This window comes from Colletotrichum paranaense, assembly GCF_030867605.1.
Source record: "Colletotrichum paranaense strain IMI 384185 chromosome Unknown Scaffold_9.1, whole genome shotgun sequence".
NCBI classification, from domain to species: Eukaryota; Fungi; Ascomycota; class Sordariomycetes; order Glomerellales; family Glomerellaceae; genus Colletotrichum; species Colletotrichum paranaense.
Window position 1 is genome coordinate 1,305,796 of NW_026848967.1, and position 26,953 is coordinate 1,332,748.

The following is a 26,953-nucleotide window of genomic DNA, read 5'->3' on the forward strand; positions in this document are numbered from 1 at the left end:
GGTTCACAGAGCACAGCGTATCAGATACTCCTCGTCACACGATTTGGTAGAAAGGCGCATATAAATGAACTTACGTATCATCGTTTCACGAAGAAGGATGGAAAGAGAGACAGGCGAAGAAGGAGGAGAAGAAGGGGGGCTAACGTACCTCACCTAATAATGAAAATAAAAATAAAATCAGAAATTCACATATGACGAGTAAAAGGTTCTTTTGGAATCACAGCATTAGCATCTTCTGGTTCATTGTGACAAAAAGTTTCTTGATTGTGTGAGACCAACCCTAGAGCGTTTCCTGAGTCTGATGATACATCTCTTCCCAAGCATAAGATGAAGCCGGCCGCTGGGTGTGAGTGCGGATGTGAGGTGCGTAGAGGGTGTTGGTAGGTAGGTATCTAGTATCGGTGTCTGGTGGAGTAATCTGCGCGAGAGGGGATACACGGGTTAGTAAAAGGAACAAAAGGACGACGGCAAGGGAAAAAAGAGAATGGAGAGTGCAAAGAGGGAAGCCTACCCTTTGGACTGACGACGAGACCGCGGCCTTTTTTGGCGCCGCGGTAGACCGTCTCGATGATGTCTATGAGTTCTTGTTTGTCTTCCAGCACCCAGTTGAGCTATTGGGAGAAGCGTCGAGAGTGTTAGTTGCTGCTAAGGTGGCGCGTCGCGGGGAGGAAGGGTGGGGGTTTGCGTACCTTGTTGTTGTTACCCGTTCCGAAATCAACCATCATGTGTTTATTCCTGAAGAAGAACATGATTGTGCAGGGGTCGTAGAGTTCGTACACTGCCAGGAAGACGAATGTTAGCACCTAGGCGTTCTAGAAAGTTGTTGTGTGTATTTCCGTAGGTTGTTGTTCTTTTTCGAGGAAGTGGTGGAGTTGGTGGAAAGGAGACAAGACGTACTCTGGTTGAAGTCGGGCACCTGGTCGATGTCGCAGACGTAGATGGAGGCAAAGTTCTTGACGCGGTCCGAGATGCGGTAGAGGACTTCGTCTTGTTTCATGCAGTCGCGGTCTGCGTCTCTTCCGAAGCGGATCTGTTGTTGTGAAGAGGAGATTTGTTAGTCGGGCAGTTCAGCGCGTGTGTAGAGAGTACGACGGTGTCTGGTTGTGCGGACTTACGACGACGAGGCGCTCTTCTTCGGAGAGGATGGCTTGGTCGACGTGCCAGCCGCTATTGAGATGGGGGATGACGATGGAACCCATTGTGAAGGTGTGTGTGTTGTGTGTATGTGAGCGGCGTGTTGCGATTGTTTCGAGGGCGCGTTGGAGGATTGCGTGGGTACGGAAGGCTTCGGTAGTGTCGTGAGATGGTCGCGATGGAATCGTTTGGTTTTCTCGAAACTAGCCGGGGGAAGTCTGTTTGGACATGGACTTCTAGCAACTGGTCGGCGAAATGTCATTGCGGGTCCCCCCTGCTAAGGTACCCCCAATCCGCCCCTCCAGATCCCCGCGCTAAACCTGAAAAAAAAAGAGACAAGAGCGGTCTACACGGCAGAACTTTTTATTTCTTGGATGGTATCCACCACTGTATTCCGCGTGGAGGATTTCTTGGGAAAGATGTAGTGGACGAGTCCGCTCACTTAGGACAACCCTCTTTTGTTGTGTTTTTTTTTCTCCCAATTCTCAGACAAGATACCCAAAAATGCCTAAACGTCCATCGCGTGGAGGATTTGAGGGCGCAGATGCGACGCGGAAGAGGCAAAAGATCGTGCATGAGGCGCCGACTTTTGAAGAGGTTGCTTCTGCGCGGCATCTGCAGCAGCTTTTGACCTTTGAGCAGGACCAGAAGCGAGCGCGGCATGGTAAGCGCATTCTCAAAATTGACATACCAGTCAATCGGGCCACAAGACTGACGGTTTTATCTCTCGACTAGGCATCCAATCCCTCAAAGTCTTCCTCGACGGCTTCAATTCCGGCACTGGCGACAACGACGCCCGCTTCGCCCTCCTCAGAGAGTACCTCGAGGCCTCCCGGCCGCGCGACAGCACCGGCGACGACGCCGTCTACCTCTCCGACGTGATGGAAACCTGGTCCTATGGCGCGCAGGTCAACAACGAGGCCATGATGTCCGCTGTGCCCGCCGTGCTAGCCCTGCTCCTTCAGGTCGTTTCGCAGTCCCTCCAGCTCCTGCCCCACGCCCTCGACATTGCCCGTACACTGCTGCAGGAGCGCCAGCTGAAGCTCATTGCAAAGTGCCTCTCGGCGCCCAAGGGCAGCGGCTACGTTATATCGCCGACGCTGCGGCTGATGCGCGAGCTCGTGACGCTAGACGGCGGCACGCTTGCGAGGAGGGTCTTTCGAGCGCGGGACCACACATTTGCGAGCTTTGCGAGGAACTTGGAGATCCGGCACCTCGGTGCGGATGGCGAGAGGGGGGGTGGCGTGGTGGAGGACCCGTCCAAGCCGTCGGTGCGGACGAATGCTATCAAGCTGTTCTTGAGCTGCCTCAAGTTCTTGCCGTCGGAGGCCAAGAAGGAGCTGCTGATGCTCAAGGAGGTGTTTTCACACCTGACCTTCTTGATCAAGGACGACCCGCCATTCTTGATCGTCGAGCTGCTGGCTGCGCTGAAGAAGACCGTGCTCTTGGACGAGAAGTTGCCCCGCGAGGTCAAGTTCAGGACGTTCAACACAAAAACTCTGGATCGGCTGGCGGGGCTGTACACGTACAGACACGATGTCGAGGGAGACGACCAGCCCTCGGTCAGGGAATCTGTTCACGAGTTTTTGCTTTACACCTGCACGACACCGGGAGCGGGCGTGCTGTACTCTGGAACGGGGTTATACCCCAAGGAGCTCGAGGACGAGGCGGCGCAGGACGTCAAGAGCTTGGACGACTACGCCCTGGAGCGCGTAGCGTGGATGGACAAGTACAAGGACGACATCGCCGTCGCAAACTTTGTGCTCTCCGAGTTTATTCAAAAGCTGCGTCCGTGGTCGAGCTTGAAGCACAGCGAGCTCATCGTCGCCATCTTCCAATCGGCGCCCGAGTTGGTCGCCAGTTACTTTATCAACAACAAGTCATTTACATTCGAGCCGAAACTCTCCATGACGTGGATCGGGTACGCCGCGTTCCTCTTCAACACGGTCAACCTCCCGCTGCCGCCGCACTACGGTCCCACGACGGGCTACCGCCGCGTGCCCCCGCCGACATCTATCCTCCTCGACAACATCCTGCCGCTCCCGCTCAAGCAGCGCGACCTGGTAAGGTGTCTCTCGTCAAAGTCCACCCTGGTCTCCTTCTTTGCCGTTCGGATCCTCGTCCTTGCTCTCCAGAAGCTCCAGGTCGCGTTGAAGATGCACCGCGAGGCGGCCGAGTCCTCAAAGTCGACCTGGGAGACGGCGAGCCGCAAGCTCATTGACGAGTTTTGCCAAAAGATTCCCGATATGAAGGAGGTGACAAAATGCTACAAGGCAATGGCGGAGGAGAATGTCCTTCAGCGCGAGGCGGCCAGCAGGCTGCTGCTGCTGTATTACGAGGTCATTCCGCAGGTGGCGCTGCGTGCCAACTTTGACGTCTCGCCGTTCCTGGTCAACTCGCTTACGCGCCTCGACAGTCGCGCGGACGAGCCGCAGAACCAGGCGCTTGCTCTTATGGAGTTGGAGAACTTGATCGCCATCGCCGGATACTCGCCCGGTATGAGGTGGTTTGCCAAGACGGAGGGTCTCGCGGCGTCGCCGTTTGTCGCGCTGCTCAAGTTCTACGTCGAGGCTGCCCAGGGACGACCAAAGCTGAAGGAGGTGCTCGATTCCGTCGCTGTGCAGCACCAGCTGGTGTTGCAAAAGACCGGCCTCGTCCCTCTCCTCTGCGCCGCGCGGGAGTTGAAGAAGAGCGGCAAGTCGAGGAATCTGGATCTCATCTGGGAGTTTGTCGATAACTGTGCTGGAAGATGCGCCGCCTCGCCCCTGAAGTACGTGGATCTGATGCAGGAAAGTGCCACCCAAGGCGGTGATGAGGTGTTCGCCAGCTTGCTCTTGGCCACTATGGTTGAGCAGCTGTCTTTTGTTGCCGACAAGGCCACCGATAAGAAGGACCTGGAGCTTCTGTCCAAGTTCCTTACGGTGCTCCTGAGTTGCGCGCAAAGTAAGGGGGAGACCAAGGCCGTCATCAGTGCTTTTGCCAAGAAGATGACTGAGGTCTTGGGAGACCGCGCCTCGGCCGTTATCCCAAAGACTGACAAGGCTTTTCTCAATGGCGAGCCTGGGGATGAGGCTACCGTGGCGGACGATGCTGGCTCCCAATTGCAGAGGCAAAACACAAGCGCCAATGACGAAGAGATGGATAAGCATTCGCTAGAGGTTATCCTCGACGTCTCTTACGAGCTTGACGACGACAACTCTGCCCTTCTGAAGTGGAACTCTAAATCAGTAGAGGACCTCGTCGACGAGGGCTACGCCGCGGCGCTCATCCGCTTGCTCTGGTCAGAGCACGGTAGTATCCGCCAAGAAGCCCTCACCAACATCCTAAAAATGGCAGCCAAGTTCAAGGAGTCCAATTACGAAGAAAAGGACCAAATCTGGCTCCTCCTTTCGGAACTGGCAGAATCCTCCCGCGCCCTCGTGACCCGCGGCCCCGTCGCCTCGCCCCTCGTCTCCTTCGCCATCGCCTCACTCGAGGTCCTCAAGAACCCGCTGCACTGCCTCTACGCCAAGGTAAACAGCTTCCTCACGCGCGGCCCCGTGTGGCAGCACGACAAGGTGCCCCTCGCGCACGACATCCTCCACGGCGCGCCGTCTGAGGACGATCGGTACTACACCGAGGTGAGCTGGCTGCTGGCCTACCTGCTGGACGGCCTGCGGACGCCGGCGGACCTGGCTGTGTACCATCAGAAGAAGTGGTTCGAGAAGATTTTCGCGCTGGCGGGGAACCCGTATATGCGGGCGAACCTGAGGACGAGGATCTTGAGGATCTTGTGGAGGGCGACGTGTATCGAGGGCGGGAGCACGACGCTGGCGACGAGGTTTGGGATCGTTAGTTGGTTGGAGGTGCAGGAGGCCCGGTGTGGCGGCGGCAGCGGCAGCGGTGGTGGTGTCGAAAAGGTTGATGCTGATACCAGGGAGACGAAGCGTTTATACCGGGCTTTGAGGAGACGGGTTTGGGAGACTTGTGATCAGGAGAGGGTTGGGGAATGGAGTCGGAAGGGCGTTCCCTTGGGTTTGGAGGGTTGAAGACAAAAGGAAGAGGGATTCAAAAAGTAAAACAGGATGGCGCTGGTTTAGTACCACGTAATGTACAAATCGAGAAAGGAGAAAAAAATGGGAGTCGGGTGAGGGACAGTTAGAATATGCTCCACATCAGTGTGTGTACATATCACAGCACATATTTCAAACTAGCTGTTGAGCTGAATTATGGTGATGTTTGATTGTACGTCGTTGGGTGATGCTAGGACTCGGATGGCGTGAGCTCACGGGGTGGAAATCAGCAAGGGATTGAGAGTAAAGAGTGCCCTGAACCGCCACAAGATGGGGGCAAAGGCTCAGGAATCCAAACTATGTAGCATGGCTAGGAAAAGCGCAAGCACCTTAGGTTATGAACGATTGCTTGTCTGGAGGACATGATCATACACCCACCCGCCTATTGAACACATGGTAAAAATGGCGGGAGGGCATGCCTCAACGCTCAAGTAATCTCTATTGCAAAGCAACAAGAAGAGGGATCTCTGATTATGAGATAGTCGTTAAAAAAGAGTTAAAGTGAGAATTCGGGGAAACTGAATACAAGCGGCTCTTTGTTCTATCTTGAAAGAATCGAAGCGGATGTCCGTCTTAAAAAGAGCCTGAAAACTTTTTTCCCTTTTTTTGTGATATGCCAGAGTACCAGGATCCATCATTCAAAGGGCTCTCTGGAACATCAACTATGCTTTATATATTCTCTAGTAGTCGTCAGATTCCGATTGCGACTACTAGTGCTTATGTCTCTTACTCCTCTTGGGGTGTATGTGATGTTCGATTTGGTTATTCATCATTTGGCTACTGGACTAGGGTAGTAGGAAGACAGCACTAGTCCGCAAACCCTTGAGGTACTTGGCTTAGGCAGACTGATGTTTGGAAAACGTCTCGTCAGAGGAAACTTTTGATTTAGGTTGTTATATGTATGATTCAAGTAGAGAGAAGACGGAATTGTTGTCGATACGTAGGTCTACTGTCTATTTCTATAACCTCGTCTCTCACATATACCCGTCAACATAATCTCCGAACGAATGTGTAGCATCGTTCGTAGACGGTATGCAGTCCAATCACTGTTGATGGCTTCACTGCAACTCCTCCTCGCACCTTTTACACCCACACTCGAACCCCCAATTCCTCTTCAACGTCGAAACCCTCTTCTCCCTCGACCACTTCTTCTCCTCCCCTCCCAAATACGTGATACACATCTCCTCCCCCTTGTCGATATCCCGCCCCGCCCGAAACTCCCACACCCTCCCCTCCCTCTTCTTCTCGATATTCGGCCCGCACGAGTGGTTCCAGTAGCTCGCGGCGGGCCAGCACCCGTAGCCAAACAGCTCGGACCCTTCGTCCTCGAGGGACCGGATGCCGAACGCGTTATGGTTGTCGCGCGAGGAGATGAGGAACAGGGACTCGGGCGTAACGAGAGAGAGCAGAGGCAAGGGGAGGACGGCGAGCAGCTGCAGGTAGGTGGCGGTGAAGGCGTGCAGGTCGGCCGTGTTGATGTAGGGCGTCGAGTCCACGGCGAGGGATAGGACGTGCTCCCAGCGTTTGGGGTGGTTGTACAGCGCCACGAGGCTGCCGACGCAAAAGTTCATGACGTCTGGCTCGATGGGCTGCTGGAGGGCCTTTTGGAGGGCTTTGCGGTGTTGCTTAGTGATGGGCACGCCGTTGTTGCTGCCGTTGTCTGCCGGAGATTCCGCCGTTCGTAGTGTGCGAATCAGCTCCGCCTGCCCCTTTGTCGCCTGCCACGCCTGTGTGATCTCCTCGGCTGCGGGCTTGGGCTTGGTGATGTCCACCATCTCGTCTTTCGCCTTACCGCCGCCGCTGTTGCTGCCCCCATTGTTCTTCTTCTTGTTGACCAGCGTACTCACCTCGGTCCAAGCCTGGACACCTACCTCGCCAGTCTCGCGCCGCCACGTTTCCCGACAGTCACCGGAGCAAAAGGCGAAGCCGACAGTCTGGTCACGGATGGGCAGGTCTCTGCCGTAGTCGTACGCAAAACACTGTCCGCAGACCTCGCGCCTGTACTCCCGCAGGAGGACGGAGAGCGTGAGGTCGTCGGAGCGCCAGAGCAAGGTACCGGCGGCGACGTCGCGTGTGGCGAATACGGCGCGGCCGGCTGTGGGCGTGTCACGGATCTCAAAGAGGGAGGAGACGGGGCAGCCTGAGACGAAGGGCTTGTCGTCAGAGGCGCCCTTCACTGCCATAGACGAGGGAGCGGACGAGATGGAGGACGGTCTCGAGAGACTCGAGGCTGGGTAACTCGTCAGTAGAGTCTCAGTGTCGCTATCGACATGGTTCATCGTGGGTGGTTGCATGTTCATCGTGAGCTGAGTTCTTCGTGTGAGAGCCGTGATAGGGGTCAGTCTCGTTTTTTGTGATCTCGAGCTTTATATGGTGTTTTTCTTGTTTTCTGTTTAGAAATCGCCTGCGTCGCTTTGAGCTTAGACAAGTGAGTGGTTGTAAGCAGTCAAGGCTCCTCGGAGGAGTTTATGAAGTGATAGCAAGTTGTGAACTGGATGTCGATGTTCAACTTTGTAAAGAGTGTATACTACTGATGGAATTATGATTTTGAGTAATAGCCATGCTGTAGTTTTAGTCTTTTTAAGGTAAACTTTTGGAGCCAAGAGGGGTTGAATATGAGATCAACGAGGGAAAAATAAAGAAGAAAAAAACATTCCCATGAGGTAGGCGGCAGAGGGGTGAAGCTTTTAAATGTCGTGGGTGGGCCCGACCCTTAGACCCCTAGATTGACAAGTTCGGACTAGTGTGAGGCGATTTAATCTAAAGATAAGCGAATGACAGCGAGAACGTGTTGCATGCGGACGGGGGAAAACAAGTCTCCTGCCCTTTCGAGGGTTTTGCTTGGATGAAGTTGCAAAAGGACGAACTACAGTGAGGAACCCAAGAGGCGGTGAAGTGGTTGTAAGTGAACACCAAGAAATAGCTACAAGCTCGCGAGATTATGTGTGTCTCACAGGAACCACTAATGCCACAACAGATGAAGTGAAGATGGAATTCTCACAAGTAGCTCGAAACCAGATGGAATAGGAGAATTAAGATTGGGACTAGGCTCGAAAAAAGGAGGGAACGAGGTCCGGTCAGTCGTGAAACCGTGTGTCTTTTCCCGCTTTTGCTGGCCCAGGGACTCGACCTTTTGTGAGAAGAATTGTGTAGACGCTGATAGGCTGAGCCATACTTGGCTCTCAAGTGTTCAACTTTGTAACTTGCCATGGCATCCACCGGCATATTCCGAAAACTGCCTGGATTTATGTGCTCGGTGAGTTGGTCGCGCAAGTCGTGATATGGAAGGCTCGATGAACGGGAAATGTCCAAAGTTCCAAGACAGAGGATGTAACGCTGAATGTTAAGGTAAGCAGCATTCAGATCTCGGTTAAGCTCTAGGAAGGAGATGGTGGGGCGGAAGTGTGCGATTGTTTCCCCCATCTCTCAGAGAGAAGGAGGTACGTACCTGCAACTTGGACAGTCTCCTGGTCCGGGCTTTTTTAAGGTCGAGAATCCCACAGCATGGGCCTTTGGAGGCAGACCATTTGAACAAGCAGCCGAGAAACATGGACATGCCTTTGTACATGTGAGTCGGTCGAGTAGAGCTTCGAGTCTCTATTGCTATAGACACCATAAAGAGATGTCGAGTTTATGTCCAATACCTTGGCCAATGGTGTTACCCTCTAAGCGAGTTATTACGCAGTAATAGTATGGCTCGGTGGAGGGAGTTACCTAAGGTGAACAAATAGGTTGACCTAAGGTGAGCCCAGGTACAGGGGTGAGGGTTTGGTTGCATTTGCCTCTTTGCCTCGAGATGGCAGGGGCCAGGAGAACCTGGAAGGGAAGCAGGCACGCCGCACGCCTACGCCGCACGCAGCAAGGAGGGGAAAGTAAGAGAGGTGAAGCGCCAAGGGTAGGCACGAATACGTACCTGATTTCTGACTCCAATGCTCCTTCCATGAGATGGAACTTGGAGGTCTTTGACAAGTTGACGTGCCTGCCTCCCTTTTCAGAGTAGATACATCAATAGGTACTTACCTTATCACAAAGCCGACAGGCGACAGGTACATTTCTCAGAAGCCTCGGACGGGAGGTGAGTGGAAATGTAGAAATGGTGGAGGGTGACGGGAGGGACACACTTGACGGTGACCTGGCACAGCTGCCCCGACGCTGCGCTGGTCACCTTACCTTACCTACCTTCCGTAGTACCTACAGACTGAGGTGAGGTATACGGCGAGCAGCGTGGTGAGGTGGGGAGTGGAGTGCTTGGCTGCTAGTGGAAGCAGGTAGACCTGGGCACCTGAGCACCTGAGCGAGCACCTCCTCCACCAGGTTTCGTCCCAAGTGCCAAAACCTCCTTTGACCACCTGCACCGTCTCTATTCGTACCACCTACCTACCCAGCTACCTTACCTTACCTTTACACGCCCTGACAGTTCGCTGCCGAAATTCGCCCATGACAATAATCTCTCACTCCGCATCAGATATTGCATCACTCTGAACCATCAAAACACCAAACCATCATACCCTCTTCGCCTTGCCTGTCCCTGATTGCCAGCCTCGTCGCATCAAGCTACCCAACCACTGCCAGCGCCCTCGACGCAGTACGCAGTAGTGCAGCCCGATCGGAGCCAGTCCTACGGATACTCCGTATTCCGTACAGACACTCCCGTCCTGTCTGTCCCATCTCCCACCATCTTCCATTCTGACTGGACCATCAACTGCGACCGGCACCGACCGCCGACCGACCGACTCGACTTGACCTTCCTCGACATCACCATAACCACCACAATCCACCCCCCTCTTCACCCCTGTGACGTACAAAGAACCATCGCAACAACGGCATCGACGAACACAACCTCAACCTTAGGCGCCAAACACCGCACCACCTACTAGTACTACAGCACCGCATCTATCTCCTCTCCAACTGGCGAAGCAACCTACCTGCCTCCGACGACAGCTCCTCCCTTCCTTCTGTCGACCGAATCATCGACATCTGTTCATGCAAACATCACCATCGCCACACCACCAATAGCCTTCCTACCTGTCCTCGGATGCGCTTTGCATCTTCCTGCTGCTATGGCACTCCAGTATTCAGCAGAGGTCCTCATTCACCTGCGAGAATCACCACTATGCATCAAACCATCTGCTTTACCGCCCGCTGAAGAATGGATGGGGTATGCCGTCACCATATCCCTCAGACAAAACTCCCTCTTTTCTAACTCTTTCTTCCAGACCACCTCCCGATAACAATCGAACCCAGACCAACGTCACCAAACCCACTACTGACAGAAGAAGCCACGATAATCCCTTGCTTGATCAGACGAATCGTCGCCCTGGCGTTGACCGCCACGTCTCGCGAAACAGCGCCAGTATGTCTCCACCTCGGTGTCTCCTCATTTTCCTCGCCCCTTGAGCAATCCCAACTGACCCAAATTTCAATTGCAGACCCCGAAGACATTATTCTCGGACCTCCTCGAACCGCCTTCGCCTCTGCGACCCTGCGCAATGGCAAACCTTTTGACAATGACAAGGGCCTCAAGGACGCTGACTCGCCCAGTCGCTTTAATTTCCGCAATCGCAATGGTGACACCCCAGAAGGCGACCGCTTCCGCGATTCGAGAAACACAAACTTTGGTCGTCGTCGCGGCGACGGTGACCCACAGGATCAGGAGGGATGGAGTACAGTGAAGCCGCGCAAGAGCTTCGGGCACGAGGGCGCCGAGCGCTTTCAAGGTCGCATGGGCGCTGGTGGTGGTGATAGGCTTCCCAATGAGCGCCGCCCCCGTGATCGCGACGACCGTGAGGGCCCTAGAGACCGTACCCACCGCACCTTCGACCATCACGACAAGGAGCATGACCACGAGGAAGCTGAGCCGCGGCCCCGCAATGGCCTTAGCAGGGGCAAGTCGGAGCCCTGGTTCAAGAATGACAACAGCACCGCCAGTAACAATACCAACAGTGCCAACACTCCTGAGAAGCCTCCGTTGACGGCTCGCGAGCGCATTGACCGGGCCAAGAGCTGGAGAGACCGGAACCGGGAGGCTGAGCCCGTCGAAGAAAAGAGCACTGGCAGGAACTATGAGCGTCGCTGGGAGCGCGGCGAACATAGACAGGAGCGAGAGCCCGAATGGTTCGATGAACCTGCCGGAGAAAAGGCAGGAGGCCATACCGAAGAGGATTTCAAGAAATTCATGGAAAGTATGAAGGCGAGTCGCAACGGTCCTGCCGAGGACAAGACGCCAGCTGCCGCAGTCGAGGCTGCAATCAAAGGCGAGCAGCCAGCTGTTGCTTCCGCACCCGCTGTGGAGATTGGCCCCGACCAATTCTTCCTCAAGTTCGCTTCTACTGCTGGCTTGGACGTCAGCTCACCGAGCGAGCCCAAGAGAGAGACTCCTTCCAAGTCTAAGACAGGCGGTGGCAAGTCCTCTCGGTTTACCTCATTCTTCAATGCCCCTCAAGATGACCCCACCCAACGAATGAAGACGGAGCCTTCAACACCCATGGCAGGCCTTCCTTTCGGTGGCCCTGATCTATCTGGGCCGGCTCCCGACAATGAGAAGCAAGCTTTCCAAGCATTGCTCATGAAGCTGCAGCGTTCAAATCTTCAATCAGCCACGCCGCCTGCTTCGCAACCATTCCAGGAACCTCCCCCGCCTGCTCGCGAGCATGCTCCTTCCAGCTCCGTCGCGTCGCCCGAGCCATTCCAACAGTATGGCGGCGAGCGCCGAGAGGACCCCCGCCCTCGCATGCCGCAGGGATCCATGTCCATGTCAGATATTCTTGCCCCGCGTCCAACGATGCCTCACCAGCAGCAGCCGCCTGCTGCTCGTCAAGACCAACTGCTCCAAGAGCTAGTTGGACAACGCCACCAGGCTTCAAGCCAGGGGTCCGGCCGAATGGAACCAAACCAAGGCCGCAACATGAGCAACACCGAGTTCTTGATGAACTTGATGAGGAACCAGCCCGAGCCCCCACGAACGGAACAGCAACTCCTCATGCGCATGCCGCAACCCCAGCGCGCCGCTCAGATCCCGCATGCTCCAGACCGCGAACCCGACTTCCAGCAGGGACTTCCGCAGGGCGGCCGTGGTTCTCAGCGCCAACTGCGTGGCCAAGGCCCGCCTGGCTTTATGGATGAGGGTTTCCACCACCCTGAGCCAGAAGCGCGCATGCAACCCACGCAGATTTTGCAACGTCCTCCCCCGCCTCCCGGTTTGGACCAAATGAACCCCAACTGGATTCAGCAGGGTGGCGGCGGTCCTCCCATGCCCCCTCAGCAGAGATCCATCATTCCGCCTCCTGGTCTCGCTGGTGGTCCTGGCCGCAATCACCCAATGGCCGCTATGTTCCCCCCGAACTTCCCTCCCGGAGCCTTCCCTCCCCCTGAGGCCATGGCAGGTCCCCCGCCACGCAACATGCCTCCTCCCCCGGGTTTCTTCGGTGGACCGCCTCCGGGATTTATCCCTCCTCCCGGAATGCCTGGCTTCCCTGGTCCGGGCGGACCCGAAGGTCATGGCTTCCCCTTTGACGGACGCATGCCTCCTGGCGCCGCTCAGGCGTTCCGGAGACAGTAAACTACCCACATCATGGAACTACCATCGGCCTCTTTAGTAGAGGCTATACTTCCGTAGCATTTCTACTGCTACATTTACCTTGTTCGAGTCTCATCACCAAATGTTCAGATGTGTGTCTTTGAAAAGGGCATGTTATGAAACACCATAAACGTAAATGCCGGTATAACGACATGTTGCTTGTCGGATTTGCTGAACTAGTACCCAATCACTCATCCTCGAATACTAGGTTTCTCCTCAAATGTGGGAGGAGCCCAGTCTATCAGCTTCGCGTAGGCGAGGCACCGCCTCAACTACCTCGACGAGGTTACATGCTTATGCGATACGTTTCCTATGCTTATGAGCGGAGGGAACCCACAACTAAGCAGACATCTTTGTTTTGGCTCAGGCCCACAACGGAAGGGCTCTAGGTCCTCTCAGAAGACAAGGGTTCTAGGCGATGGTACAATCAAGAGCAGAAAACAAGGTTGGCGAGTTTCTGAGGAAGGGGGGTGGGGGGTGGGATAGGATATCCCTCATGTTACCTTTAGTCTACCGCGGTGGACACGAATGAAATGAAATGGATGTTGGTCTTCCTGGCTTCCAAAAAGCTGTGCCTTGCTACCATGGTGAAGTATGATAATGTGATTTGTGCATTCCCTGATGATTGCTTGAACGGTCAATCATGTCAATTGTCTTCATGAGAAAGAGCCAGCCTTTCACTCCATCAACGATATTATCATAATGCACGAGTCGGTTTCTGTCAATTGGAATACGCGAGAAAGATCTGTCGATGATACTTGTCGAGTTTTGTGTGATTTGGTTCCACGATAGATCCAGAGTACATATATACACAGACCATCCGGCTCAGTCAGCCAACTGCCCTCACCCCTTTCCCGCCTGCATCTTCCTTCTCTCCCTCCTCCACATCGTATGCAAAACCCACGGAGAGGTAAGAAGAGGGAAAGCCAAGAAGAGGCCATTTATGGGAATTGTTGCACCCGCCCCTGATTCAACACCAAAGAACGCCACGCTGGCAACAGAATGTGCAAGAAAAGGGGGGGGGGGGTTTAAGGAAAGCTGACAGTGAGATGGGTAAAAATCCATTCGAGAGCCAAAATTTCCGCATCTCCCTTCCATTTACGCCTTTCAACTCAGTGCTTATCCTTGTCCTTGTGGCTCTTCTTCATACCCAAAAAGTTGCGCTTCTTCTTATCCTTCTCCAGCTTTTGCGGTTTGCCGCCGTCAGACGGGGCAGGTGACGCTCCGCCGCCATTCGCCAGGGGCGGAAGAGGCGCGTTGAGGTTCATATTGCTCATCTGAGCCGTTGGCGGCGCGGCGGGACGCCCAGGTAAACCACCTGGCGCAGGTGCTCTGCGTGGTCCACCCGCCGGTGACGGTGCGCCCGGCGGTGCCATACCGGGGGCAGGGCGTTGCGCCATAGGGTTGGGCGGAGGGGCAGGCTTCTCATAAACCCACGCAGGAGCACGCGGTGTCGGTCGCTCCATTGGTATGTCGAGCGTGCGCTTGTCCTTGCCCAAATCGCCTACTTGGCGGACGTAAAGTTGAGGTGTGAGCATGTGGCTCGTCACCAGGAAGATGTCCTTGCCTTGGCGGGCGGAAACGTCGTAGCAAGCACGGCTCTCGCTGTATGTTGCGCCACCAGCCATGAAAACAATAAAGCGCTGTCGATTTTCAGGTGGTCGTCGGCCAGATGATGCCCAATTCGGCCTACCGGCACGCAATGAGCCTTGTTGTGAGGCCAAGAGGTCCTCGTTGGGATCAGCTGGTGGCTTCACGTAAGGGAATGTGGTTTGATCGAGAGTGCCTCGGCAGAGTTCATCAAGCATCGTCTGCATAGCCGTCTCGAAACGTGATAGCGAGTATTCCTCGCTGATCTCTGCTGCTTTGGTGTTCTTTTGGAACAGGGGTGGTTGAGGAGGTCGAACGTCTTTTAGGCCACCACGCACCGGGTGTCCGCCCAGCATCTCGAGGTTGACTACTATTTCCCCGTCTCCTTGCGGCAGGCCCGAATGCGCGAGCAACCGGTTGATATCCTCCATCACAACACCGTCTCTATACAGCACGTAGAGAATGATCAGACGCAATCTGTCTGATGGGGTGATGGCGTCGTCGTCCAGAAGCCGCACGACTTGGTCCAATATGTTTTTAGGCTTCCTGAAGTCCTCGTCCAATCCTGTGGCAAGAGTCTGCTCTACCGAAGCAATGTCTGGCAGCTTGTGATCTTGAAATTTGTTCATGGCTTCTTGCGCCAGACTCAGATGAAGCGAGTACGCCTCCTTCATCTCTTGGAACTGCGGCAAACCAGCCAGCATGTCTCTGATGGCGTTCAAGCTCGTCGTCTCCTGCTCCTCGTTGGTGAAATTAGGGTTAGACTCCAAGAACTTCCGGAAGTCTCCCATTAGTTTATCAATAGTATCTTTCATGTGTCGGTGTCGGTTGTCGACCCAGACCGGATCCTTGTCAGATAGCTCCACGTCTTTCTCTTCCTCTTGTGCGGTGCCCTCGTTTGTGACCATGCGATACGTCACCTTGTCCCCATCTTGTATCGGGAGAAGGTCGTGGGCCATTGCCTGATATGTGAACTCGTGAACCAGAGGCGCCAAGATATCCATTGATCTGTCCGTGATGACGAGCGTTCCCACGGGCCGCGACGACTGTGGTGGAAAGTTTGGGTTCCACTGTGCATATTCGTCCAACTCCTCCTGCACGAAACGAGCTAGATGAGAGGCAAGCACGGCGGCTTCATGGAGCGGGCTCTTCGGTCTGTAGTATCGGACTTTTGGGTACTCGCCAAGTGTAACGCACACGCCGGTGATCTGATCTGCTCGTCAGCAAGGCAAGTTGTGTAGCCTGCCATCTGTCTGTTACGAACCTTCTGTGCTAGAATCTTCATGTGTCGCGCCACCAAATTGTTGCACGCGGGGTGGTAAAGAATTGGAAAGCTCCAAGGGTCTTTGAAGGTGATCAAATGCGACTCCCGAGGGAAGAAATCGATCGACAAGGTTTCGAACCCTGCGATGCGTTGCTTGGCCGGCGGACAGCCATCAATCATGCGACGGATCCTCGGATCCAAGACACCGGTCCACACCAGGTACGCTTCCTTGTATCTGCGGCGCTCAAAGTCGTTGATAAGGATTTCGACGATATTCTCTTTCGGGGACAGAATGTAGATGGCGTCCATTTCAGGATTCATATCTCGCTTCTGCTCGATTCGCTCGATGTCTAGAGGGTGGTTAGGACTTGTACCGTTGCAAGGAGGAAACGTGGTCGCGCGACATACTGGCGATATTGTTGTTAAGAATGTCATCTTCCTTGACAACGTTGTCTATAATCTTGTGGGAGTCGTCGTCAACAACTAAGACTTTCCACTGTGGGTTTCGTCATGGTTAGCTTGTTGACTCGCAGGCAGCTCGCCAGGTATCGGGTGGATCTCACGTCGCCTCGTGTAATGTTCTTGATTGTGTCGATGATGACTGTCCAAATTGTCAGTATCGAGAGCGGAAGAGGCTTGCAGAGCATCGTGGGCTCTCGGGCTTTGAGCCAGCTCACCGTCATGCTGCTCCTGGAGCGTGGAGACACCCATCGTGGCAAGTTGCCGCGTGGGCAGCGGACAACTGGCAATGCGTCGTGTAAGGGAAGCGGAATTTGTCGCTCTGAGGTAGAAGGTTGTCGGACGGCGACTGTGATCGAGCGACGACGGTGGGCGGGTGCGCCTGTGTAAATTGAGGTGCTGCACAGATAGCGTGGCAGCGAAGTAAAGAAAGGCGGACAAGGCTGGAGGAATGCGCGTTGTCGAGCTTTATGAATCGTGGGGCCCAGGTCCTGGAGAATGAGACGTCGGGTGGAATTCGAGAGCCACCAGGTATGTATGTTTAGCTGGGAGATTGGTGGTTGTTGTCTTGGGCTTCGTTGTCGTGGTTGTCTGGGTCTGGCGGGGTTTCAAGATGAACGAAGGACCGGTCGCAGTTGTGGGACTTTCAATGCTCCGAAGACCCAAACCGGAGCTTGGGGAAGGGGGAAAGGAAGCAAGGCAAGGTCTGGCAGGGTACGTTCCTATGCGGTCAGACAGCTTTGTCGTGGTATTATGGTGGTGGTGGTGGTAGTGGCAGGTGAGGTGGGTGGGTGAGGTGAGTTGGAGGAGTTACGATCGGAAGAGGCAAGATTGGTCGAGCTCGCACAGCACTAGGAGCTGTGTTACTATGTAGTAGAGGGATGTCTGCAGTGGGAAACGTGAGTTATCTGGTCTATCGTCGAGGTTGACCGGAAGAAGGTAAACGCAATGACCTGGTGCGACTGGAAGTCAAAAGGCCAGCAGGTTCAAGGCTTGGAAAGACAGAGGTAGAAGAACGGGAGAGGCAGGTAGTTCCACGTCCCAGTCCCCGTTCCCAGTTCCATTTCTGGTTCCATTTCCCGTTCCACTGCGCACCGCACCGCTACTTTCCTCAGTACTCCCGCCCGCGCTTCAAGTTGAGGCCCAGGAGGGGGGGCGGGGCCCGGGCAAGCAGGGCCGTAAGGTACTCCGTAGTCCTGGACTCCCCATTGGAACTGGTCTGACCCCTCGCCCAAAATGCTATGCAACACAAATCCTGGTACGGATACTGCCCAGCACCTTAGGACAGGTACTTGGAGGTACTTAGCCTAGTGCCATACCTACCTTACATACACAGTAAGGTAGGTAGTGCAGCGGCATTCCCCCACTTTCGGCCCCCAAAGGAGCGATGAATGAGGTCACCGCCTTCCAGGTTCGCACCTGCACCTCACAACGGCGGCGCTTTTTGAAGATGCGGCGGCGGCACGGCGGGAGATATTCTCGTAGCCTCCCCGTCGCAAGGATGATGGTTGTTTGCTCAAGACAATCCCTTGTGTGTTTCAAAGCCAATCTCTTACCCGTCTCTTCGTCAGCTTTACCTATTCCACTCCATGGCCAAGCCATTATTCTTTGTGATGGCCGTTTTTGGATATTACGAGTGTGAACTGCGGTAATTTGGCAGTATATGGAAGTCTTGTAATAGTTGTACAAGGCGAATTCACTTGATCAAGGTTCAAGACCGTATATCTGTAAATTAAAACGGATTTTGTTAGGCTCAAGTTTCGTTATTCGTCCTCCATTATGGGTATCTCATTGCTTCTCATGACTCCTATCCCCTTATAAACCGGTCCCCAGGTATTTGTCAATGTCTTCGCTGGCGTAAAACATCTCTCGCAACCTCTCAGCCTTTCTCTTGTCTTCATCGGCCTTCTTTCTGCATTGCTTCGCATCCAGCATCTGCGGCTTCTTCTTTTCAATTCTTCCCTGGATGCCTTTTGGGATCTTGAGACCCAAACCGTATTTGTCCTCCTTTGGTCGAGTCTTCAGGGGATACTGCATGCCTTGCTCTTCAGCACCGAGCCCCTTGCGTGAATCAGGGTCCCAGCCATGGGATGAAAGATATGTCAAGCCCATGCGCGACCGATCTAGTGCTGATGGGGGATGTGAGTGTGTGAGGCAGACTTGGTGAGCAATCGAAGACTCATGCTGCTTTTGTCTACTTGTCGTGGGCTTGTTATTGTCATTGCCGACCTCTCCCACGGCGTCGTCTTTATCCACGGGCAACTCGCACACGGCGCATACTTGCCCTGCTGCTCGCGAAGGCTTTTCGGCTTCCGCTTGCTTCTTGTCACCGAGCACGAGGCTGAGGTAAAAGTCGCCAACGGAAGCGCCGCTTTTTGTTTTATTGGCCGCCTGTGTCGTACTCAGGTTTGGATCTGATGCCTTGACGAACTGGATGGGCTTGCGGCTGATTCCCGCGCCAAAGGGTCGTCGATGTTGAAGCGGTACGTCCTCTTCCTCTTCATAGTCCTCGTCGTCTTCCACCCGTCGCCGCATTTCGGCAATACTTGCACAGCACACTTGCCACCACCTGTTCCTCAGCAAGTGCACTCGTGGAGGAGAACTCGGGTTATGTCGAGTGTTGCCGTCTGCTAGTGCAATGATATGGTGAGATGAAGGGGCAGGGTGATGGGGGAACGGTTGATGAAGAAGTTCCACTTCTTCGACAAGGGGGCGAGACCAACCCCATTATGTCAGCGAGGCAGCCAGCGGCGGCCTCAATCCCCTGCAAACTCTGCGATTAGTGCCCCTGGATTCTGGAAGCCACCGCCGCTGGGCTGCCGCCAGAGTGGGACCGCCCCTGTCATCGCAATTCGGAAATCCCCTGGCGGCACATCAGCTTTCTACCTCTGTTCTAGAAGGCAAGCTGGCGGCTTCGTCACACACTCGAACAACTTACGCATATTTCGTACGCACGCAAAGGCAAACGCCCACATCGACCGGCCTGCTTTCTCAACGACCTCGTACGCGACACTGCAACGAGCCCGAGTCGTCCCCCCATACGAATACGCCTTCGAAGCATTGCTACCCCAGCATGCTCGACAGTCGCCCTAACACGCCTTTTCTCCAGCTTTAACCCAGTGACTCGCTCGCAATGCCTCTCGATTACTTTGGCTACATCGCCGAAGCCGGCCTCCCGACATATGTCACGGAGAACTGGTGGTTCATACTCAAGACCGCCGCGGCGGTAGCGGTCCTCGTCTTCATCAAGCTATGGAGCTCGGGTGCTTCCAACACGGCCGAGCGAGACATGCACGGGAGGGTAGTCATGATAACGGGCGGGACGTCGGGCATAGGAGCGACGACGGTGCTAGAGCTCGGCAGCCGCGGCGCACAAATCATCCTCCTCACGCACACCCCCGTGTCGGACCCCTTCCTGGTCGAGTACATTGGCGACGTGCGCGCCCGGACCGGCAACGAGCTCATCTACGCCGAGCATGTCGACCTCTCGTCCCTGCACAGCATCCGAAAGTTTGCGACGAAGTGGATCGACAACTCCCCGCCGCGCCGGCTCGACATGATTATCCTCGCCGCTGCTACAATCACCCCGGCGTCGGCTAAGCGTAAGGAGACGGTCGAGGGCATAGAGGAGACGTGGATGGTCAACTACCTCGCCAACTTCCACCTGCTCTCCATCCTCAGCCCCGCCATCAAGGCCCAGCCCTGGGACCGCGACGTGCGCATCATCTTCGCCTCGTGCTCTTCCTACATCGGCTCCCCGTCCCTCAAGGAACCCCTCGACAAGAAGACGTGGTCGCCAGGTACGGCCTACAAGCGCAGCAAGCTGGCGCTCATGGTCTTCGGCCAGGCCTTCCAGAAGCACCTCGACAACTACAAGCGGCCCGACCAGCTGCCCATGAACGCGCGCGTCTTCTTCGTCGACCCGGGCTTCAGCCGCACGCCGGGCATGCGTCGCTGGCTTTCGCGGGGCTCGCTGCTCGGCCTGTTCGCCTACATTGCCGCCTACCCGCTGCCGTGGCTCTTCCTCAAGAGCCCGGAGCAGGGCGCGCAGGCGATCCTGTACGCGGCCATGGAGTCTAGTCTCGTGCGCGCGGGCGCCGGCAAGCTGATCAAGGAGTGCCGGATCGTGGACTTTGCGCGGACAGAGATTGAGGACGACGAGGTGGCCAAGAAGCTGTGGGAGGAGAGCGATAAGCTCATTGAGACGACGGAAAAGGACTCGGCTGCTCTCAGGGCGCTGGAGAAGAAGATGGAGGAGGAAAGGGCCAAGGAGGCCAAGGAGGCGGAGAAGGTGAAGGAGGTTGAGTCTCTAGTTGAGGCTATCAAGAAGGGCAAGGAGTCGCAAAAGGCAAAGAGTAAAAAGAAGTCCAAGAAGGAGACATCATAAAAGCCTTGGAGGCGTTTGGATGCCATCTATATAGATTACCTACTTAATGAGAAAGCAAGTGGCTGCTAACACAGTTACTTGCACGAACGCTACATGCATCTTTCCCGGGAACATTAACTTACTCTGGCTTTATAAAGTATTGACTATTGGATTTATGTTAGACCAAAATCCAATAGGAAAGGAAGAAGGAGGAATACTGGTCTTATAATTCACGCCCCTGGCCGGACTCGAACAGCCCGCCCCTCAGTCAACCCGAACTCTGACTTAATATATATGTTAATCTTAACCAATCCGACCACCTCGCACACAGCTTGACCTGATATCGCCGACCTAGACGGGCGCTGATGTTCTGGTGACAGGAATGGGATTGGAAGGGGGCTATATACCTTACCATCGGGTTAAGGAAGGAGGTTTTCCCGGATGAAAGCTGGGTGGTAGGAGCCTTTGGGACTCGGACTCTTTCTCACCGTTGAGCTCCAAAAGTCCGGGGGGCCCGCCCCCACCCTTCACCGTGCAAGTGCCGTGGCCTCGGGTGCCATTACTACCCCAAGACTTGGAGCTCGGCGAGCCGGGGGGGGGGGGGGTAGTTGCGCGTGTGTAATCTTTCCCCGCAAGGAATAACATGACGACAGAATCTCAAATCAACATACGCTCCTGTAAGAGATGCCGACCTTGAAGTGAAGCTTTAACAGCCTCCTGTTTTCGAACCATTTGAAGGACAAGTCACACATAATTCTTTTTTGAGCTACTCGGCAGATACAATGTCCAACGCCGCGACGTCATTAGGCATGGCGCATCACACCGCAACAGCCGCGACATCACTACCTCGGCATCACGCCGTCGCTGAGACAGGAATTGCGCAGCGGCAGCATTATCATCAGCAGCATCAACAGCACCAGCAGCAGCATAACTCATCAATTCGGCATCCCGTCTTCTTCACGGAGAAGCTGCGCCGGCCGCCAGTCACCCTGGCGCCTGGCATGGTCCTCAGTCCCGTAGCGCACGGCTATGTCTATCAGGATGGGCGAAGGAGGCTGGCAGCCGAGGGAAATTCTGCGCCGAAGCTGTGATGGGAGTGGGATTGAGTGTGATTCAAGTTTTACACATTTTTTTTTTTTTCCAACTCTCAGTTGGACGAGCAATGCTTATCGAAGCTTCGTGGGGGAGAGCAGTAATGTCAGTTTTGTGAGGCTGGTGTAGTTGAATACCTAGTCTTTGCCGAAGCCGACGAGGTGAATAGGTGCTTTGGAGGAGAGGCTGCTAGAGGCGGCTTCTGTTCAGTCTGATAGATGGCGAATACCCTCATGCCACTTCAGACTTGTTCATTTCCTTGGGTCAAATTTCATTTATCATGGCTTCTCGCGTAAAGCTGATGGGCGCTACCTACGTAGGGTGGCTATCACCTGTCTTAAAGTATTGGGGGAAAGGAAGAGCAGTCAGGAGGATTACGGAGTGGTTGATTGAGAGCTGTAATGCTCGAGAGTCAGCGACTCTTGTGTGTTCAAGACATGACTGATGAGCAGGAGAATTACGAGGTCCCTGAGAAGTTCAAGTTGTCTGAACTGACTAGACATCCATCTAGGATAGTACGCAATGCCCAGAAAAGAAACGAAGGGAGGACAGACAAGGCAAAAGGTGCAGTGAAGCTCAAGGGATGTGGTGTATCAGGTACCACTAGGTTATACTGGCCTCTCTAGGACAGAAGTGTACATACTAGAGAGCATCGGCATGGAATATGGATCGATAAGATTTGGCTTTGAATGGGCTATGGATGTCTGGTCATGAACTGCCTGGAATTATCTATCTCTCGTGCCGCTTCTTTGTAAATTTCTGGTGGGACCATTTCTGATTTTGTCTTGCCGATTTATATTCGGCTTCGGATGTGCTACCCAGTACATTGAAATTGTTCGGCTCAAATGATAGAAGCTCAACAGGATTACTCAACCCTCCTAATCATTATCTCATTACCATTATCATATACTCAAGATATACTGGATCCATCTTCAGAGAAGGGCCGCTGTGCCGCGTTCTAAGCACTTGCATACACGAGTGGTGAGTGGAAATGAATTGATTAATTTACTTGTATTTCGATGTGGTTCCTGAACCCACAAGTGACAGTTTAGGAGATGTGTGGTTGAGTGTAACCCCATCGAGGGTTTCTTCATAACGAAAATTAAAAGCCTCCGTCGTTTTGTTTCCCAAAAAAAGTTGCGTTTCCCGTTTCGCCATTTCAAGCCAAACCATTTGCCCAATTTGACTAGCAGCACTCTACACCATCGAAACACGTCGCGTTCATGTGTACATAGCCCCGTGCCCGCTACACGAAGCCAATTCGAAGCCAAACCCTCCAAACCTAGAACCAGGCGAAAACAGTTGTCCTGCTTGCTTTTAGTTCTTCACCGCAATCACAATGGCGAGTACGATGAGCACCACGACCAGCGTGAGGAGCGCCATCAGCTTGACGTTCTTCCACCACATCTTTCTCTTGAGACCGCGGCTGCGGACGCGGAACTCGCGCGCGCTGCCGCCGAGACGGTCCGTCTTGTCGACGAGCAAGTCGATGCGCTCGCCCCTCTCGAGCAAGCCCTCGATATTGCGCGTCATGATGCCCCGGACATCGTCGATCTCGCGCTGGACGTTGGAGATTGCGTCGTCCTTGCCGCCGCTCGTGGTGCCGAAGTCGACCATGAACTTCTTGAGCTGGCCATTGTAGCTGGCGGCGCCGTAGTTGGGCAGCTCGGCGTAATCGGTCGTCTCGGCGGGGAACTGCTCGAGGAAGCGGCGGCGGATCTCAAAGAGGAAACCAAAGGGGATACGGCGGCCCAGCGAGGCGTCGGCGATGACGAGGAAGGTGAGGCCGCCGGCGGAGGGGTGGTCTGGGTGATCAGAGGGCGCCTCGGCGATGTAGTGGATGTGGTGCGAGCCGTGGGTGTAGGTCAGCTTCTGGGGGGTGTTGTGCTCGATTTTGGGGAGGATGACGGAGGCGAGGGAAGAGGTTTGCGATACGGCCGATGTGGTGCATTCGCTGAGGATGGTGTTGTTGTGCGCTATGCACGAGCTATAGGACAACGGCATGTCAGTAATGTGTCCAACAGAGGGGGGAGATTTGAGCCGGGAGGGAAAGGTCGTGGCCGTCTTCTTACTAGAGCAACGGGGTGATAGGCGTCGATGAAGAAGCCATGATGATAGGTATTGGGGTGTCCAAAGGATCTAAGGGGCCTATCTTGAGATGCTTTCGATTCCTTTTCAATACACCGAAGGGGGAATAGGCAACGATATTCGAGATGCGACGGCGGGTTGCGTACGTTCGTAGGTAGTGTAGACGAGTCGGAAGTCGGCGTGATGGGCGCTGTCGCAGAATGCAATGTGGGAACCTGGGGACCTGGGGATCTGGATGCGTGATGACGACGAGGACGGTGCAATCGGAGGCGGAGGCGCTAAGTCGGAGTGGGGCGACCCACGTTCACCTGCCAAGGGCGAATCAGGGGTCATGGCGATAAGCATTCCAGACCTCTTATCGGTTCCCAAAATTTCCCAGTGCCTTCATGGAAGTCAGTGACCACCATGCTCCTCCCACTGCATAGGTGCACGACTGCGAACGGAGGGTAGCACGTAGACGATCTTGTCATTGACGTACCCAAACAAGCATGCTGTTTGCATGTTATTAGCCATGGTTTGTTGTGCAGCAATTCGCCCACCATGAGATCAGTTTTGCGAGCCACGAAGCTCTGCGCAGCGGCGACACGTCTTGCGCCAGGCCATGGCTTCGCAACATCCTCTCCGTCCGCCTACCAGGTACGCGGCAGCTTCTGCCTCCCTATTCTACTTACCGGACAAATTCTGACCATTGTAATTTGCAGGCGACACTTGGAAGGTATTCTACCAGGAAATACTCACCTCCCGACCGCAAAACATCCAAATACGACGTCTTCAGGAACATGATTCTCACTCAGTTCAACGTCGTCATTGACAACATGGGACGTTGGTCAGAGACCAATACCGAGTACCGAAACTTTGGGGTTCGAAGCGAGTATGGCCTCAATAACGAAATCGCCCTATTCCGCGACACCATACAAAAAGCCATCGGCTTGGCCAACAAGGGTGCAACATTACGCAAGGAGAACCCGTTGTTCTGGTCCCTACGAAACGCCTTCATCCGTGGCGACGTCAAGGGCCTGACGGCAGAGCTGCGATACTCGTTCCAGAGCTTCATGCTGCGATCGAAATTGACACACTCGACGGCGCGGCAGAGGAAGTTGGCTGATTTGCGGTATCCCATGGAGTGGTTTCCCGCCACACGAGCCATGCAGCGTACAATTCACTTGCACGTCGGACCGACGAACTCTGGAAAGACATATCGGGCGTTGCAGGCTCTGATGAACTCCAAGTCCGGTATTTACGGAGGGCCTCTTCGTCTCCTGGCCCACGAGATCTACTCTCGGTTCCAGGCCAACGGGAAGCCTTGCGCCATGGTCACAGGCGAGGAGCAGCGCATACCGGACGCCGATAATTACTTCATCAGCTGCACCGTCGAGATGACGCCTCTGAATCGAATTGTTGATGTGGCGGTTATAGACGAGATTCAGATGATTGGTCATGATGAGCGAGGGTGGGCGTGGACTCAGGCACTCCTCGGCGTCATGGCGAAAGAAGTCCATCTCTGTGGCGAAGAACGAGTTGTCGACCTCATCAAGTCCATCTGCTCAAGTATCGGCGATAAGTGCATTGTTCATCGGTATGAAAGACTCAGTCCGTTGCAAACGATGGAGAAGAGTCTCGGCAACGATCTTTCCAATCTGGAAAAGGGCGATGCCGTTGTGGCTTTCACGCGTGTCAACCTTCACGGTCTGAAGAACGCCATCGAGGAGACAACCGGCCGTCGATGCGCTATTGTCTACGGTTCACTGCCACCTGAGACCCGTGCGCAGCAGGCAGCTCTGTTCAACGATCCCAACAATGACTACGATTTCTTGGTGGCTAGCGATGCCATCGGCATGGGCCTAAACCTGGAGATCAAACGCGTCATCTTTGAGACGTCAATGAAGCACGACGGTACACAGTATCGTACGCTGACGACATCCGAAATCAAACAAATTGGTGGCAGAGCAGGAAGATACAAGACTGCTCGGCAGGCAGCTACTACAACGAGTGATAAAGCCACCCAAGTTGAAGAGAGGAAGGTTGGCTACGTCACAACGCTTGCTGACGAGGATCTGCCCGCGATTGCAAAGGGGTTCAACACTGAAACGGCACCGCTCGAGGCTGCAGGTATTCACCCCCCATCGCACATTATCGAGCAGTTCGCCGAATACTTCCCTCCCGATACGCCTCTCAGCTTTATCCTCTTGCGATTGCGCGAACTCGCGCCCGTCTCGGAGCGCTTCACGGTTTATGTTCCTGAAATCAGCGCCAAGATCGCAGACACCATCCAGGAGTTCCCCTTGACGATTCAGGACCGCATCACCGTTCTTCACGCGCCAATCTCACTTCGGGAGCAGGGACAGATGGACCTTCTCAAGGCCATTGCCAAGTGCATCTCGACGAGGAGCAACGGCGCTCTATACGATATCCAGCCCATCCAGCTGGAGCTGCTTGACGCCACGCTCGAAGACTTCAACAATCAGGGAAGGCGGTACCTTCACGCCATCGAGTCCCTGCACGCGGCCATCACCTTGTACTTGTGGGTGAGCTACCGCTTCCCCAACATCTTCACGAGTCAGGCGCTCGCGTTCCACGTCAAGGACGCCGTCGAGGAGAAGATTGAGTTCTACCTCGAGAACAACGCCGTCTTCGACCCTGAGGTACACACCAAGGTTCGTGAGAAGCGACGCAGGGAGGCGAGGGCCAAGGATATGAAGGCGGAAATGGAGGTGGAGCTACGCAGACTCCAAGAAGAGGAAGACGAAAGTAGTGCAGAGAAGCTCGCTGGTCTCGCGCCTTCCGAGGACGACTCTATCGTTTTTGACCAGAGCTCTGCGGGGCTCGATGAGCCTCTGGTGGTGGATGAGAGTGATTATGAGACCGGGCTGAAAGACAAGGAGGAGAAGCCGAAAGAAGAGTCTGCCGTCTAATAGGACAGTCTCAGACTGGAGGCTGAAAAGGAGCTTTGGGAGCTTCGGCTTATGTAAAACAATGTAGTCTTGTAGCTACACTCACTTGTACAATATTCTGTCTGGTGGCACAGGCAAAGCATATCGAAAGGCATGAGTAAGGAGGCTTGGTTGGGGCCTTGTATACTATAACACAGACATCACGAAAGGAGTAGGAACAGGATATAATCCAGAAGAAGATATAATATAGATATCATAGGATTCTGAAAATACCCTCCACACATCTTAAAGAGGAACTGTACCATTCGCAGGTGGTCAAACTCTGAATATAAGAAAGTCCTTGGCTGGCGTCGCTCTACCCCAAGCTCCAAACTGACCACCCCGCATTCTGGGCTCACCGCAGGCGACCCCTGCCGGTTACCTCACCGACCCCACCATGTA

The 26,953-nt window shown here is 54.5% G+C and overlaps 12 protein-coding genes across 12 annotated transcripts; 7 read left to right on the forward strand and 5 right to left on the reverse strand.

The window, feature by feature from the left end:
- Positions 1-392: 392 nt before the first annotated feature.
- On the reverse strand, positions 393-1,199 carry CPAR01_11181 (thioredoxin-like protein 4A; the record flags this gene model as incomplete). The annotated part of the gene is made up of 4 exons (XM_060495440.1): positions 393-611; positions 690-778; positions 898-1,030; positions 1,116-1,199. 4 exons carry the CDS (start codon positions 1,197-1,199, stop codon positions 393-395), a joined length of 525 nt encoding a protein of 174 aa, XP_060345788.1.
- A 439-nt stretch (positions 1,200-1,638) lies between these two features.
- On the forward strand, positions 1,639-5,162 carry CPAR01_11182 (ribosome biogenesis protein Urb1; the record flags this gene model as incomplete). Its single annotated transcript, XM_060495441.1, has 2 exons — positions 1,639-1,798; positions 1,870-5,162. The coding sequence occupies 2 exons, from the start codon at positions 1,639-1,641 to the stop codon at positions 5,160-5,162; spliced, it is 3,453 nt and encodes a 1,150-aa protein (XP_060345789.1).
- A 1,082-nt stretch (positions 5,163-6,244) lies between these two features.
- Positions 6,245-7,486, reverse strand: CPAR01_11183 (uncharacterized protein; the record flags this gene model as incomplete). Its single annotated transcript, XM_060495442.1, has 1 exon — positions 6,245-7,486. One exon carries the CDS (start codon positions 7,484-7,486, stop codon positions 6,245-6,247), a length of 1,242 nt encoding a protein of 413 aa, XP_060345790.1.
- Positions 7,487-8,982: 1,496 nt separating this feature from the next.
- CPAR01_11184 (uncharacterized protein) lies at positions 8,983-12,744 on the forward strand (the record flags this gene model as incomplete). The annotated part of the gene is made up of 5 exons (XM_060495443.1): positions 8,983-9,058; positions 9,726-9,985; positions 10,064-10,344; positions 10,403-10,539; positions 10,616-12,744. 5 exons carry the CDS (start codon positions 8,983-8,985, stop codon positions 12,742-12,744), a joined length of 2,883 nt encoding a protein of 960 aa, XP_060345791.1.
- Positions 12,745-12,878: 134 nt separating this feature from the next.
- CPAR01_11185 (uncharacterized protein) lies at positions 12,879-13,151 on the forward strand (the record flags this gene model as incomplete). Its single annotated transcript, XM_060495444.1, has 1 exon — positions 12,879-13,151. One exon carries the CDS (start codon positions 12,879-12,881, stop codon positions 13,149-13,151), a length of 273 nt encoding a protein of 90 aa, XP_060345792.1.
- Positions 13,152-13,513: 362 nt separating this feature from the next.
- CPAR01_11186 (uncharacterized protein) lies at positions 13,514-13,804 on the forward strand (the record flags this gene model as incomplete). Its single annotated transcript, XM_060495445.1, has 1 exon — positions 13,514-13,804. One exon carries the CDS (start codon positions 13,514-13,516, stop codon positions 13,802-13,804), a length of 291 nt encoding a protein of 96 aa, XP_060345793.1.
- Positions 13,805-13,874: 70 nt separating this feature from the next.
- Positions 13,875-16,327, reverse strand: CPAR01_11187 (Sec1 family protein; the record flags this gene model as incomplete). Its single annotated transcript, XM_060495446.1, has 4 exons — positions 13,875-15,560; positions 15,617-15,966; positions 16,025-16,099; positions 16,144-16,327. The coding sequence occupies 4 exons, from the start codon at positions 16,325-16,327 to the stop codon at positions 13,875-13,877; spliced, it is 2,295 nt and encodes a 764-aa protein (XP_060345794.1).
- Positions 16,328-17,890: 1,563 nt separating this feature from the next.
- CPAR01_11188 (G-patch domain-containing protein) lies at positions 17,891-18,610 on the reverse strand (the record flags this gene model as incomplete). Its single annotated transcript, XM_060495447.1, has 1 exon — positions 17,891-18,610. The coding sequence occupies one exon, from the start codon at positions 18,608-18,610 to the stop codon at positions 17,891-17,893; it is 720 nt and encodes a 239-aa protein (XP_060345795.1).
- A 598-nt stretch (positions 18,611-19,208) lies between these two features.
- Positions 19,209-20,462, forward strand: CPAR01_11189 (short chain dehydrogenase/reductase family Oxidoreductase; the record flags this gene model as incomplete). Its single annotated transcript, XM_060495448.1, has 1 exon — positions 19,209-20,462. The coding sequence occupies one exon, from the start codon at positions 19,209-19,211 to the stop codon at positions 20,460-20,462; it is 1,254 nt and encodes a 417-aa protein (XP_060345796.1).
- Positions 20,463-21,223: 761 nt separating this feature from the next.
- Positions 21,224-21,532, forward strand: CPAR01_11190 (uncharacterized protein; the record flags this gene model as incomplete). Its single annotated transcript, XM_060495449.1, has 1 exon — positions 21,224-21,532. One exon carries the CDS (start codon positions 21,224-21,226, stop codon positions 21,530-21,532), a length of 309 nt encoding a protein of 102 aa, XP_060345797.1.
- Positions 21,533-22,850: 1,318 nt separating this feature from the next.
- On the reverse strand, positions 22,851-23,643 carry CPAR01_11191 (synaptobrevin; the record flags this gene model as incomplete). The annotated part of the gene is made up of 2 exons (XM_060495450.1): positions 22,851-23,520; positions 23,606-23,643. 2 exons carry the CDS (start codon positions 23,641-23,643, stop codon positions 22,851-22,853), a joined length of 708 nt encoding a protein of 235 aa, XP_060345798.1.
- Positions 23,644-24,161: 518 nt separating this feature from the next.
- CPAR01_11192 (uncharacterized protein) lies at positions 24,162-26,533 on the forward strand (the record flags this gene model as incomplete). The annotated part of the gene is made up of 2 exons (XM_060495451.1): positions 24,162-24,257; positions 24,323-26,533. The coding sequence occupies 2 exons, from the start codon at positions 24,162-24,164 to the stop codon at positions 26,531-26,533; spliced, it is 2,307 nt and encodes a 768-aa protein (XP_060345799.1).
- Positions 26,534-26,953: the final 420 nt, after the last annotated feature.